Source organism: Dendrobates tinctorius, unplaced genomic scaffold (assembly GCF_039654945.1).
Source record: "Dendrobates tinctorius isolate UK_male_01 unplaced genomic scaffold, ASM3965494v1 ptg000201l, whole genome shotgun sequence".
Lineage (NCBI taxonomy): Eukaryota > Metazoa > Chordata > Amphibia > Anura > Dendrobatidae > Dendrobates > Dendrobates tinctorius.
This window is the reverse complement of record NW_027361868.1, coordinates 9,774,761-9,790,657: the sequence shown is the minus strand read 5'-3', so window position 1 is coordinate 9,790,657 and position 15,897 is coordinate 9,774,761. Positions and strand designations below refer to the sequence as shown.

The 15,897-nt window shown below is 48.7% G+C and overlaps 1 protein-coding gene across 5 annotated transcripts in view; it reads right to left on the bottom strand.

The window, feature by feature from the left end:
- HHAT (hedgehog acyltransferase) overlaps positions 1-6,310 on the bottom strand; it is a 355,681-nt gene extending 349,371 nt beyond the window's left edge. Inside the window, exon 1 of one of the 5 annotated variants that reach the window (XM_073553400.1) lies at positions 6,205-6,310. Coding sequence is in view for 4 of the 5 variants with exons in the window: in XM_073553397.1 (XP_073409498.1) it covers positions 5,904-6,035 (132 nt within the window). In the remaining variant the exon portion in view is untranslated. Of the gene's footprint in view, positions 1-5,903; positions 6,129-6,204 lie in introns of those variants that run through there. The other 4 variants (XM_073553397.1, XM_073553399.1, XM_073553396.1 and 1 more) reach the window with 4 other exon arrangements.
- Positions 6,311-15,897: the final 9,587 nt, after the last annotated feature.

Sequence of the window (15,897 nt, the reverse complement as noted above, 5' to 3'; positions counted from 1 at the left end):
GCACAGCCTCCCTATATACACTACATGAGCCCCACACAGCCTCCCTATATACACTGCATGAGCCCCACAGCCTCCCTATATATACACATTGCATGAGCCACACACAGCCTCCCTATATACACTGCATGAGCCCCGCACAGCCTCCCTATATACATTGCATGAGCCCTGCACAGCCTCCCTATATACACTGCATGAGCCCCATACAGCCTCCCTATATACACTGTATGAGCATCACACAGCCTCCCTATATACACTGCATGAGCCCCGCACAGCCTCCCTATATACACTGCATGAGCCCCACAGCCTCCCTATATACATTGCATGAGTCCCGCACAGCCTCAATATATACACTGCATGAGCCCCACACAGGCTCCCTATATACACTGCATGAGCCCCACACAGCCTCCCTATATACACTGCATGAGCCCCACACAGCCTCCCTATATACACTGCATGAGCCCCACACAGCCTCCCTATATACACTGTATGAGCATCACACAGCCTCCCTATATACACTGCATGAGCCCCACAGCCTCCCTATATACATTGCATGAGTCCCGCACAGCCTCAATATATATACTGCATGAGCCCCGCACAGCCTCCCTAAATACACTGCATGAGCCCCACACAGCCTCCCTATATACACTGCATGAGCCCCACACAGCCTCCCTATATACACTGCATGATCCCCACACAGCCTCTATATACACTGTATGAGCATCACACAGCCTCCCTATATACACTGCATGAGCCCCACACAGCCTCCCTATATACACTACATGAGCCCCACACAGCCTCCCTATATATACTGCATGAGCCCCGCACAGCCTCCTTATATAATGCATGAGCCCCACACAGCCTCCCTATATACACTGCATGAGCCCCACACAGCCTCCCTATATACACTGTATGAGCATCACACAGCCTCCCTATATACACTGCATGAGCCCCGCACAGCCTCCCTATATACACTGCATGAGCCCCACACAGCCTCCCTATATATACTGCATGAGCCCCACACAGCCTCCCTATATATACACATTGCATGAGCCACACACAGCCTCCCTATATACACTGCATGAGCCCCGCACAGCCTCCATATATACACACTGCATGAGCCCCACACAGCCTCCCTATATACACTGCATGAGCCCCACACAGCCTCCCTATATACACTGTATGAGCATCACACAGCCTCCCTATATACACTGCATGAGCCCCGCACAGCCTCCCTATATACACTACATGAGCCCCACACAGCCTCCCTATATACACTGCATGAGCCCCACACAGCCTCCCTATATATACACATTGCATGAGCCACACACAGCCTCCCTATATACACTGCATAAGCCCCACACAGCCTCCCTATATACACTGTATGAGCATCACACAGCCTCCCTATATACACTGCATGAGCCCCACACAGCGTCCCTATATACACTGCATGAGCCACACACAGCCTCCCTATACACACTGCATGAGCCACAGACAGCCTCCCTATATACACTGCATGAGCCCCACACAGCCTCCCTATATATACACATTGCATGAGCCACACACAGCCTCCCTATATATACACTGCATGAGCCCCGCACAGCCTCCCTATATACTGCATGAGCCCCACACAGCATCCCTATATACTGCATGAGCCCCACACAGCATCCCTATATATACACATTGCATGAGCCACACACAGCCTCCCTATATACACTGCACGAGCCCCACACAGCCTCCCTATATACACTGCATGAGCCCCACACAGCCTCCCTATATACACTGCATGAGCCCTGCACAGCCTCCCTATATACACTGCATGAGCCCCACACAGCCTCCCTATATACACTGGATGAGCCCCATAGCCTCCCCATGCCCACCCAATCATCCCATACACATGGGGGAGAACATCACATACTCACCTCGGTCCCGTTCCCCCGGCGCTCTGCTTCTCTCCCTCCCTCCCTGCCTCTGACGCGCTGACTCTCCGCAGCACACAGCTGACGAGATGAAATTACGTCATCGCGTCAGCTGTTTCACACGCTGATTGGTGGAGGAAGTGGCCGGAGGATCCTCCGCAACCAAAGAAGTCAGCGCAGATGGAGACAGCGAGCAGGCGGGCACGATGCGGCCTGTGGACCTCTGGTTTCCAGCCCCACAGCTGACTCGGTTCGCAGGCCGGACTGAGACAGCCAAAGGGCCGGATGTGACTCACGGACCGCACTTTGCTCAGGTCTGGACTAGACCATAGACATGATGGATTCCCTCTCTAATGTTTATATATAGCACAAGATTATCAGCAGCAGCAGTATAAAGGATATTATACAGCAGTGTAGATGTGAATCCAGGTCTAGGGTGAGATAAAACACTTACTAGTAAAAGAAGTAGCACCTTCTCTCTGCCTCTTTCTCTTTGGCCAGGTTCATATGAGCAGATAAAAAAAATTGTCATTTTCATCTAGAAATCTGAAACAATTTTTTTTTCTCACTTGTTATCTGGATGCAATCTTATTCTTTTACAGCAGCAGCTAATAATAATTTACAAGAACATTTACAGTTTCCTGTTACAGAATTGCAAAGTGTTTGTAGCAGAAAGGGATGCTGGGCTGTGGCTCCATATGGCAGCCGTCGTTTTTTGCTGTTTTTTTTTTTTTTTTGCACGATAGACTTGAATGGGCGAATCGCATCCGACTTTCTGAAGAAACAAGTTCGTACTGCAATTTTTTTCGCACTCAGAAAAAAAAAAATCACCTCATTGAATAACATTGTGCTAGTTTTTACGAACAGCTTTCTAAGCGAAAATGCGGTGGTGTGAATGAGACCCCGATCTCACGCGCTGCACCAATATTCCCATCAAAAGTGCCCGACACCAGCAACCACTGAGTAACAAGCGCGACAGTCATCGGTTTATTCTCACACTTCTTGCCCCGTCCTGATGTGAGCGTCCTCTATGCAACTGCAAGAAAATGACTACAGACTACTGGCTAAATCCTGCATGGGACCAACTTCATCAGACATGCGACTGACTGCATCTTGTAAGTGACGGGCTTGCATCCTGAATGCGACTGACTGCATCCGAGTAACAGAACCCTATTCGTTTCATATGAATGTGAGAAACTGTATCATGCATGCACCGGACTGCATCATACTCGCTATATCCGACTGGCTGCATCCTGCATGTGACTAATTTTATTGTACATGCGACTAACTGTATCCTGCATGCAACAGATTGCATCCTAAAAGTGACCCGCTGCATCATGCATGCAACGGACTGCATCTGAATAACTGCATCATACCCGCTACATCTGCATGTGACTAACTGCATCCGACTGACCGCATATTACTTGCTACATCCTGCAAGGGACTGCATCATACTCGCAACATCCGACTGACTGCGCCCTACATGCAGCTGACTGCGCCCTGCATGCGGCTGACTGCATCATGCATGCTACTCACTGCACCCTGCAAATGACTGACTGCATCAAGCATGCGACTCACTGCACCCTGCAAATGACTGACTGCATCATGCATGCGACTCACTGCACCCTGCAAATGACTGACTGCATCATGCATGCGACTCACTGCACCCTGCAAATGACTGACTGCATCATGCATGCGACTCACTGCACCCTGCAAATGACTGACTGCATCATGCATGTGACTCACTGCACCCTGCAAATGACTGACTGCACCCTGCAAATGACTGACTGCATCATGCATGCGACTCACTGCACCCTGCAAATGACTGACTGCATCATGCATGCGACTCACTGCACCCTGCAAATGACTGACTGCACCCTGCAAATGACTGACTGCATCATGCATGCGACTCACTGCACCCTGCAAATGACTGACTGCATCATGCATGCGACTCACTGCACCCTGCAAATGACTGACTGCATCATGCATGCGACTCACTGCACCCTGCAAATGACTGACTGCATCATGCATGCGACTCACTGCACCCTGCAAATGACTGACTGCATCATGCATGCGACTCACTGCACCCTGCAAATGACTGACTGCATCATGCATGTGACTCACTGCACCCTGCAAATGACTGACTGCACCCTGCAAATGACTGACTGCATCATGCATGCGACTCACTGCACCCTGCAAATGACTGACTGAATCATGCATGCGACTCACTGCACCCTGCAAATGACTGACTGCATCATGCATGTGACTCACTGCACCCTGCAAATGACTGACTGCACCCTGCAAATGACTGACTGCATCATGCATGCGACTCACTGCACCCTGCAAATGACTGACTGCATCATGCATGTGACTGACTGCACCCTGCAAATGACTGACTGCATCATGCATGCGACTCACTGCACCCTGCAAATGACTGACTGAATCATGCATGCGACTCACTGCACCCTGCAAATGACTGACTGCATCATGCATGTGACTCACTGCACCCTGCAAATGACTGACTGCACCCTGCAAATGACTGACTGCATCATGCATGCGACTCACTGCACCCTGCAAATGACTGACTGCATCATGCATGCGACTCACTGCACCCTGCAAATGACTGACTGCATCATGCATGCGACTCACTGCACCCTGCAAATGACTGACTGAATCATGCATGCGACTCACTGCACCCTGCAAATGACTGACTGCATCATGCATGCGACTCACTGCACCCTGCAAATGACTGACTGCATCATGCATGTGACTGACTGCACCCTGCAAATGACTGACTGCACCCTGCAAATGACTGACTGCATCATGCATGCGACTCACTGCACCCTGCAAATGACTGACTGCACCATGCATGTGACTGACTGCACCCTGCAAATGACTGACTGCATCATGCATGCGACTCACTGCACCCTGCAAATGACTGACTGCATCATGCATGTGACTGACTGCACCCTGCAAATGACTGACTGCATCATGCATGCGACTCACTGCACCCTGCAAATGACTGACTGAATCATGCATGCGACTCACTGCACCCTGCAAATGACTGACTGCATCATGCATGTGACTCACTGCACCCTGCAAATGACTGACTGCATCATGCATGTGACTCACTGCACCCTGCAAATGACTGACTGCATCATGCATGCGACTCACTGCACCCTGCAAATGACTGACTGCATCATGCATGCGACTCACTGCACCCTGCAAATGACTGACTGCATCATGCATGTGACTGACTGCACCCTGCAAATGACTGACTGCACCCTGCAAATGACTGACTGCACCATGCATGTGACTGACTGCACCCTGCAAATGACTGACTGCATCATGCATGCGACTCACTGCACCCTGCAAATGACTGACTGCATCATGCATGTGACTGACTGCACCCTGCAAATGACTGACTGCATCATGCATGCGACTCACTGCACCCTGCAAATGACTGACTGAATCATGCATGCGACTCACTGCACCCTGCAAATGACTGACTGCATCATGCATGTGACTCACTGCACCCTGCAAATGACTGACTGCATCATGCATGTGACTCACTGCACCCTGCAAATGACTGACTGCATCATGCATGCGACTCACTGCACCCTGCAAATGACTGACTGCATCATGCATGCGACTCACTGCACCCTGCAAATGACTGACTGCATCATGCATGTGACTGACTGCACCCTGCAAATGACTGACTGCACCCTGCAAATGACTGACTGCATCATGCATGTGACTCACTGCACCCTGCAAATGACTGACTGCACCCTGCAAATGACTGACTGCATCATGCATGTGACTCACTGCACCCTGCAAATGACTGACTGCATCATGCATGCGACTCACTGCACCCTGCAAATGACTGACTGCATCATGCATGTGACTCACTGCACCCTGCAAATGACTGACTGCATCATGCATGTGACTCACTGCACCCTACTTTCTCGTGCACACAGCCCTGCTCACCGTCACACATTTAGGTTTGGTACAATGTTTCCGCACCCTGTAATCCAGGAAGTTCCATATTATAATCTGCCAGTATGGAGCCACTCCATTATTATCCCCTCTCTCCTGCTGCTGATGGGTCAGTTCTGCCATTACATTGAGGAGTTGCCGCTTAAGCAATTGCCTGCACACTTCACATTGAAAGATGGCGTCACGTGACTGCAAGGCTAAACTTAGCAAGGCATGCTGGGACATGTGGTCCTTTTGCAGAGTGACGGGCAGAAGCTCTCAGCCGACACTGGTGACCCCCGCCCCCCGGTACCTGCAGCCGCCCGGACTCGGACTCCAAACATTCAGCGAGAATAAAACATCACAACATTCCTACTAATGAGCCAGAAAGGAGGAGAAAGGACCTTCAGTGACGTCATGGTCATGTGATCACATGCGTGTTGGGCGGGGCTTGTGCAAGGGCTCTGTGTGTGTGGGACGACTCAAGGAGGCAGCAAAGCAGTGTGTATATATGTAGGACATGCAGGCAGCAGAGCTGTGTATATATGTGGGACATGCAGGCAGCAGAGCTGTGTATATATGTGGGACATGCAGGCAGCAGAGCTGTGTATATATGTGGGACATGCAGGCAGCAGAGCTGTGTATATATGTAGGACATGCAGGCAGCAGAGCTGTGTATATATGTAGGACATGCAGGCAGCAGAGCTGTGTATATATGTGGGACATGCAGGCAGCAGAGCTGTGTATATATGTGGGACATGCAGGCAGCAGAGCTGTGTATATATGGAGGACATGCAGGCAGCAGAGCTGTGTGTATATATGTAGGACATGCAGGCAGCAGAGCTGTGTATATATGGAGGACATGCAGGCAGCAGAGCTGTGTATATATGTAGGACATGCAGGCAGCAGAGCTGTGTGTATATATGTGGGACATGCAGGCAGCAGAGCTGTGTATATATGTAGGACATGCAGGCAGCAGAGCTGTGTATATATGTGGGACATGCAGGCAGCAGAGCTGTGTATATATGTGGGACATGCAGGCAGCAGAGCTGTGTATATATGTGGGACATGCAGGCAGCAGAGCTGTGTATATATGTAGGACATGCAGGCAGCAGAGCTGTGTATATATGTAGGACATGCAGGCAGCAGAGCTGTGTGTATATATGTGGGACATGCAGGCAGCAGAGCTGTGTATATATGTAGGACATGCAGGCAGCAGAGCTGTGTGTATATATGTAGGACATGCAGGCAGCAGAGCTGTGTATATATGTAGGACATGCAGGCAGCAGAGCTGTGTATATATGTAGGACATGCAGGCAGCAGAGCTGTGTGTATATATGTGGGACATGCAGGCAGCAGAGCTGTGTATATATATATGTGGGACATGCAGGCAGCAGAGCTGTGTATATATGTGGGACATGCAGGCAGCAGAGCTGTGTATATATATATGTGGGACATGCAGGCAGCAGAGCTGTGTATATATATATGTGGGACATGCAGGCAGCAGAGCTGTGTATATATATATGTGGGACATGCAGGCAGCAAAGCAGTGTGTATATATGTAGGACATACAGGCAGCAGAGCTGTGTATATATATATGTGGGACATGCAGGCAGCAGAGCTGTGTATATATGTGGGACATGCAGGCAGCAGAGCTGTGTATATATATATGTGGGACATGCAGGCAGCAGAGCTGTGTATATATATATGTGGGACATGCAGGCAGCAAAGCAGTGTGTATATATGTAGGACATACAGGCAGCAGAGCTGTGTATATATATATGTGGGACATGCAGGCAGCAGAGCTGTGTATATATATATGTGGGACATGCAGGCAGCAGAGCTGTGTATATATGTGGGACATGCAGGCAGCAGAGCTGTGTATATATATATGTGGGACATGCAGGCAGCAGAGCTGTGTATATATGTAGGACATACAGGCAGCAGAGCTGTGTATATATGTAGGACATACAGGCAGCAGAGCTGTGTATATATATATGTGGGACATGCAGGCAGCAGAGCTGTGTATATATATATGTGGGACATGCAGGCAGCAGAGCTGTGTATATATATATGTGGGACATACAGGCAGCAGAGCTGTGTATATATATATGTGGGACATGCAGGCAGCAGAGCTGTGTGTATATATGTAGGACCTGCAGGCAGCAGAGCTGTGTATATATATATGTGGGACATGCAGGCAGCAGAGCTGTGTATATATATGTAGGACATGCAGGCAGCAGAGCTGTGTATATATGTAGGACATACAGGCAGCAGAGCTGTGTATATATGTAGGACATACAGGCAGCAGAGCTGTGTATATATATATGTGGGACATGCAGGCAGCAGAGCTGTGTGTATATATGTAGGACCTGCAGGCTGCAGAGCTGTGTATATATATGTGGGATATGCAGGCAGCAGAGCAGTGTGTATATATGTAGGACATGCAGGCAGCAGAGCTGTGTGTATATATGTAGGACCTGCAGGCAGCAGAGCTCTGTGTATATATGTAGGACATGCAGGCAGTAGAGCTGTGTATATATGTGGGACATGCAGGCAGCAGAGCTGTGTGTATATATGTAGGACCTGCAGGCAGCAGAGCTGTGTATATATATGTAGGACATGCAGGCAGCAGAGCTGTGTATATATGTAGGACATACAGGCAGCAGAGCTGTGTATATATGTAGGACATACAGGCAGCAGAGCTGTGTATATATATATGTGGGACATGCAGGCAGCAGAGCTGTGTGTATATATGTAGGACCTGCAGGCAGCAGAGCTGTGTATATATATATATGTGGGACATGCAGGCAGCAGAGCTGTGTATATATGTAGGACATACAGGCAGCAGAGCTGTGTATATATATATGTAGGACATACAGGCAGCAGAGCTGTGTGTATATATGTAGGACCTGCAGGCAGCAGAGCTGTGTATATATATGTGGGACATGCAGGCAGCAGAGCTGTGTATATATATGTAGGACATGCAGGCAGCAGAGCTGTGTGTATATATGTAGGACCTGCAGGCAGCAGAGCTGTGTATATATATATGTGGGACATGCAGGCAGCAGAGCTGTGTATATATATGTAGGACATGCAGGCAGCAGAGCAGTGTGTATATATGTAGGACATACAGGCAGCAGAGCTGTGTATATATATGTGGGATATGCAGGCAGCAGAGCTGTGTATATATATGTAGGACATACAGGCAGCAGAGCTGTGTATATATATATATGTGGGACATGCAGGCAGCAGAGCTGTGTATATATATATGTGGGACATGCAGGCAGCAGAGCTGTGTATATATATATATGTGGGACATGCAGGCAGCAGAGCTGTGTATATATATATGTAGGACATGCAGGCAGCAGAGCTGTGTATATATGTAGGACATACAGGCAGCAGAGCTGTGTATATATATGTAGGACATGCAGGCAGCAGAGCTGTGTATATACACTCACTGGCCACTTTATTAGGTACACCATGCTAGTAAGGGGTTGGACCCCCTTTTGCCTTCAGAACTGCCTCAATTCTTCGTGGCAGAGATTCAACAAGGTGCTGGAAGCATTCCTCAGAGATTTTGGACCATATTGACATGATGGCATCACACAGTTGGCGCAGATTTGTCGGCTGCACATCCCTGATGCGAATCTCCCGTTCCACCACATCCCAAAGATGCTCTATTGGATTGAGATCTGGTGACTGAGGAGGCCATTTGAGTACAGTAAACTCATTGTCATGTTCAAGAAACCAATCTGAGATGATTCGAGCTTTATGACATGGCGCATTATCCTGCTGAAAGTAGCCATCAGATGTTGGGTACATTGTGGTCATAAAGGGATGGACATGGTCAGCAACAATACTCAGGTAGGCTGTGGCGTTGCAACGATGCTCAATTGGTACCAAGGGGCCCAAAGAGTGCCCAGAAAAAATTCCCCACACCATGACACCACCACCACCAGCCTGAACCGTTGATACAAGGCTGGATGGATCCATGCTTTCATGTTGTTTACGCCAAATTCTGACCCTACCATCCGAATGTCGCAGCAGAAATCGAGACTCATCAGACCAGGCAACGTTTTTCCAATCTTCTACTGTCCAATTTCGATGACCTTGTGCAAATTGTAGCCTCAGTTTCCTGTTCTTAGCTGAGAGGAGTGGTACCCAGTGTGGTCTTCTGCTGCTGTAGCCCATCTGCCTCAAAGTTCGACGCACTGTGCGTTCAGAGATGCTCTTCTGCCTACCTTGGTTGTAACGGGTGGCAATTTGAGTCACTGTTGCCTTTCTATCAGCTCGAACCAGTCTGCCCATTCTCCTCTGACCTCTGGCATCAACATGGCATTTCCGGCCACAGAACTGCCGCTCACTGGATTTTTTTTCTTTTTCGGACCATTCTCTGTAAACCCTAGAGATGGTTGTGCGTGAAAATCCCAGTAGATCAGCAGTTTCTGAAATACTCAGACCAGCCCTTCTGGCACCAACAATCATGCCACGTTCAAAGGCACTCAAATCACCTTTCTTCCCCATACTGATGCTCGGTTTGAACTGCAGGAGATTGTCTTGACCATGTCTACATGCCTAAATGCACTGAGTTGCCGCCATGTGATTGGCTGATTAGAAATTAAGTCTTAACACACAGTTGGACAGGTGTACCTAATAAAGTGGCCAGTGAGTGTATATATGTGGGACATGCAGGCAGCAGAGCTGTGTATATATATATGTGGGACATGCAGGCAGCAGAGCTGTGTATATATATATATGTAGGACATGCAGGCAGCAGAGCTGTGTATATATATATATATATATATGTGGGACATGCAGGCAGCAGAGCTGTGTATATATATATGTGGGACATGCAGGCAGCAGAGCTGTGTATATATATATGTAGGACATGCAGGCAGCATAGCTGTGTATATATATATATATATATATGGGACATACAGGCAGCAGAGCTGTGTGTAAATGTAGGACATGCAGGCAGCAGAGCTGTGTATATACTGTATATATGTGGGACATGCAGGCAGCAGAGATGTGTGTATATGTAGGACATGCAGGCAGCAGAGCTGTGTATATACTGTATATATGTGGGACATGCAGGCAGCAGAGATGTGTGTATATGTAGGACATGCAGGCAGCAGAGCTGTGTATATATGTGGGACATGCAGGCAGTAGAGCTGTGTGTATATATGTGGGACATGCAGGCAGCAGAGCTGTGTATATATGTGGGACATGCAGGCAGTAGAGCTGTGTGTATATATGTAGGACATGCAGGCAGCAGAGCTGTGTATATATGTGGGACATGCAGGCAGCAGAGCTGTGTGTATATGTGGGACATGCAGGCAGCAGAGCTGTGTATATATGTGGGACATGCAGGCAGCAGAGCTGTGTATATATGTGGGACATGCAGGCAGCAGAGCTGTGTGTATATATGTGGGACATGCAGGCAGCAGAGCTGTGTGTATATATGTGGGACATGCAGGCAGCAGAGCTGTGTGTATATATGTGGGACATGCAGGCAGTAGAGCTGTGTGTATATATGTGGGACATGCAGGCAGCAGAGCTGTGTATATATGTGGGACATGCAGGCAGTAGAGCTGTGTGTATATATGTAGGACATGCAGGCAGCAGAGCTGTGTATATATGTGGGACATGCAGGCAGCAGAGCTGTGTGTATATGTGGGACATGCAGGCAGCAGAGCTGTGTATATATGTGGGACATGCAGGCAGCAGAGCTGTGTATATATGTGGGACATGCAGGCAGCAGAGCTGTGTGTATATATGTAGGACATGCAGGCAGCAGAGCTGTGTGTATATATATGTGGGACATGCAGGCAGCAGAGCTGTGTATATATGTAGGACATGCAGGCAGCAGAGCTGTGTGTATATATATGTGGGACATGCAGGCAGCAGAGCTGTGTATATATGTGGGACATGCAGGCAGCAGAGCTGTGTGTATATATTTAGGACCTGCAGGCAGCAGAGCTGTGTGTATATATATGTGGGACATGCAGGCAGCAGAGCTGTGTATATATGTGGGACATGCAGGCAGCAGAGCTGTGTGTATATATGTGGGACATGCAGGCAGCAGAGCTGTGTGTATATATGTGGGACATGCAGGCAGCAGAGCTGTGTGTATATATGTGGGACATGCAGGCAGCAGAGCTGTGTGTATATATGTGGGACATGCAGGCAGCAGAGCTGTGTATATATGTAGGACATGCAGGCAGCAGAGCTGTGTGTATATGTAGGACATGCAGGCAGCAGAGCTGTGTATATATGTAGGACATGCAGGCAGCAGAGCTGTGTATATATGTAGGACATGCAGGCAGCAGAGCTGTGTATATATATGTGGGACATGCAGGCAGCAGAGCTGTGTGTATATATGTAGGACCTGCAGGCAGCAGAGCTGTGTGTATATATATGTGGGACATGCAGGCAGCAGAGCTGTGTATATATATATATGTGGGACATGCAGGCAGCAGAGCTGTGTACATATATATATGTGGGACATACAGGCAGCAGAGCTGTGTGTAAATGTAGGACATGCAGGCAGCAGAGCTGTGTGTATATATGTAGGACATGCAGGCAGCAGAGCTGTGTATATACTGTATATATGTGGGACATGCAGGCAGCAGAGATGTGTGTATATGTAGGACATGCAGGCAGCAGAGCTGTGTATATACTGTATATATGTGGGACATGCAGGCAGCAGAGATGTGTGTATATGTAGGACATGCAGGCAGCAGAGCTGTGTATATACTGTATATATGTAGGACATGCAGGCAGCAGAGCTGTGTATATACTGTATATATGTGGGACATGCAGGCAGCAGAGATGTGTGTATATGTAGGACATGCAGGCAGCAGAGCTGTGTATATATGTAGGACATGCAGGCAGCAGAGCTGTGTGTATATATATGTGGGACATGCAGGCAGCAGAGCTGTGTATATATATATGTAGGACATGCAGGCAGCAGAGCTGTGTATATATATATGTGGGACATGCAGGCAGCAGAGCTGTGTATATATATATGTGGGACATACAGGCAGCAGAGCTGTGTATATATGTGGGACATGCAGGCAGCAGAGCTGTGTATATATGTGGGACATGCAGGCAGCAGAGCTGTGTGTATATATGTAGGACATGCAGGCAGCAGAGCTGTGTGTATATATATATGTGGGACATGCAGGCAGCAGAGCTGTGTATATATGTAGGACATGCAGGTAGCAGAGCTGTGTGTATATATATGTGGGACATGCAGGCAGCAGAGCTGTGTATATATGTGGGACATGCAGGCAGCAGAGCTGTGTGTATATATTTAGGACCTGCAGGCAGCAGAGCTGTGTGTATATATATGTGGGACATGCAGGCAGCAGAGCTGTGTATATATGTGGGACATGCAGGCAGCAGAGCTGTGTGTATATATGTGGGACATGCAGGCAGCAGAGCTGTGTGTATATATGTGGGACATGCAGGCAGCAGAGCTGTGTATATATGTAGGACATGCAGGCAGCAGAGCTGTGTATATATGTAGGACATGCAGGCAGCAGAGCTGTGTATACGGTATATATGTGGGACATGCAGGCAGCAGAGCTGTGTGTATATATGTAGGACCTGCAGGCAGCAGAGCTGTGTGTATATATATGTGGGACATGCAGGCAGCAGAACTGTGTATATATGTGGGACATGCAGGCAGCAGAGCTGTGTATATATGTGGGACATGCAGGCAGCAGAGCTGTGTGTATATGTGGGACATGCAGGCAGCAGAGCTGTGTGTATATATGTAGGACCTGCAGGCAGCAGAGCTGTGTGTATATGTGGGACATGCAGGCAGCAGAGCTGTGTGTATATATGTAGGACCTGCAGGCAGCAGAGCTGTGTGTATATATATGTGGGACATGCAGGCAGCAGAGCTGTGTATATATGTGGCACATGCAGGCAGCAGAGCTGTGTATATATGTGGGACATGCAGGCAGCAGAGCTGTGTGTATATGTGGGACATGCAGGCAGCAGAGCTGTGTATATATGTAGGACATGCAGGCAGCAGAGCTGTGTGTATATATGTGGGACATGCAGGCAGCAGAGCTGTGTATATATATGTGGGACATGCAGGCAGCAGAGCTGTGTGTATATATGTGGGACATACAGGCAGCAGAGCTGTGTATATATGTGGGACATGCAGGCAGTAGAGCTGTGTGTATATATGTGGGACATGCAGGCAGCAGAGCTGTGTATATATGTGGGACATGCAGGCAGCAGAGCTGTGTGTATATGTGGGACATGCAGGCAGCAGAGCTGTGTATATATGTGGGACATGCAGGCAGCAGAGCTGTGTATATATGTGGGACATGCAGGCAGCAGAGCTGTGTGTATATATGTAGGACATGCAGGCAGCAGAGCTGTGTGTATATATATGTGGGACATGCAGGCAGCAGAGCTGTGTATATATGTAGGACATGCAGGCAGCAGAGCTGTGTGTATATATATGTGGGACATGCAGGCAGCAGAGCTGTGTATATATGTGGGACATGCAGGCAGCAGAGCTGTGTGTATATATTTAGGACCTGCAGGCAGCAGAGCTGTGTGTATATATATGTGGGACATGCAGGCAGCAGAGCTGTGTATATATGTGGGACATGCAGGCAGCAGAGCTGTGTGTATATATGTGGGACATGCAGGCAGCAGAGCTGTGTGTATATATGTGGGACATGCAGGCAGCAGAGCTGTGTGTATATATGTGGGACATGCAGGCAGCAGAGCTGTGTATATATGTAGGACATGCAGGCAGCAGAGCTGTGTGTATATGTAGGACATGCAGGCAGCAGAGCTGTGTGTATATGTAGGACATGCAGGCAGCAGAGCTGTGTATATATGTAGGACATGCAGGCAGCAGAGCTGTGTATATATGTAGGACATGCAGGCAGCAGAGCTGTGTATATATATGTGGGACATGCAGGCAGCAGAGCTGTGTGTATATATGTAGGACCTGCAGGCAGCAGAGCTGTGTGTATATATATGTGGGACATGCAGGCAGCAGAGCTGTGTATATATGTGGGACATGCAGGCAGCAGAGCTGTGTATATATGTGGGACATGCAGGCAGCAGAGCTGTGTGTATATGTGGGACATGCAGGCAGCAGAGCTGTGTGTATATATGTAGGACCTGCAGGCAGCAGAGCTGTGTATATATGTGGGACATGCAGGCAGCAGAGCTGTGTGTATATGTGGGACATGCAGGCAGCAGAGCTGTGTGTATATATGTAGGACCTGCAGGCAGCAGAGCTGTGTGTATATATATGTGGGACATGCAGGCAGCAGAGCTGTGTGTATATGTGGCACATGCAGGCAGCAGAGCTGTGTATATATGTGGGACATGCAGGCAGCAGAGCTGTGTGTATATATGTGGGACATGCAGGCAGCAGAGCTGTGTATATATATGTGGGACATGCAGGCAGCAGAGCTGTGTGTATATATGTGGGACATGCAGGCAGCAGAGCTGTGTGTATATGTGGGACATGCAGGCAGCAGAGCTGTGTGTATATGTGGGACATGCAGGCAGCAGAGCTGTGTGTATATGTGGGACATGCAGGCAGCAGAGCTGTGTGTATATATGTGAGACATGCAGGCAGCAGAGCTGTGTATATATATATGTGGGACATGCAGGCAGCAGAGCTGTGTGTGTATATGTGGGACATGCAGGCAGCAGAGCAGTGTGTATATATGTAGGACATGCAGGCAGGAGAGCAGTGTGTATATATGTAGGACATGCAGGCAGGATAGCAGTGTGTATATATGTAGGACATGCAGGCAGCAGAGCTGTGTGTATATATATGTGGGACATGCAGGCAGGAGAGCAGTGTGTATATATGTAGGACATGCAGGCAGCAGAGCAGTGTGTATATATGTGGGACATGCAGGCAGCAGAGCTGTGTATATATATATGTGGGACATGCAGGCAGCAGAGCTGTGTATATATATATGTGGGACATGCAGGCAGCAGAGCTGTG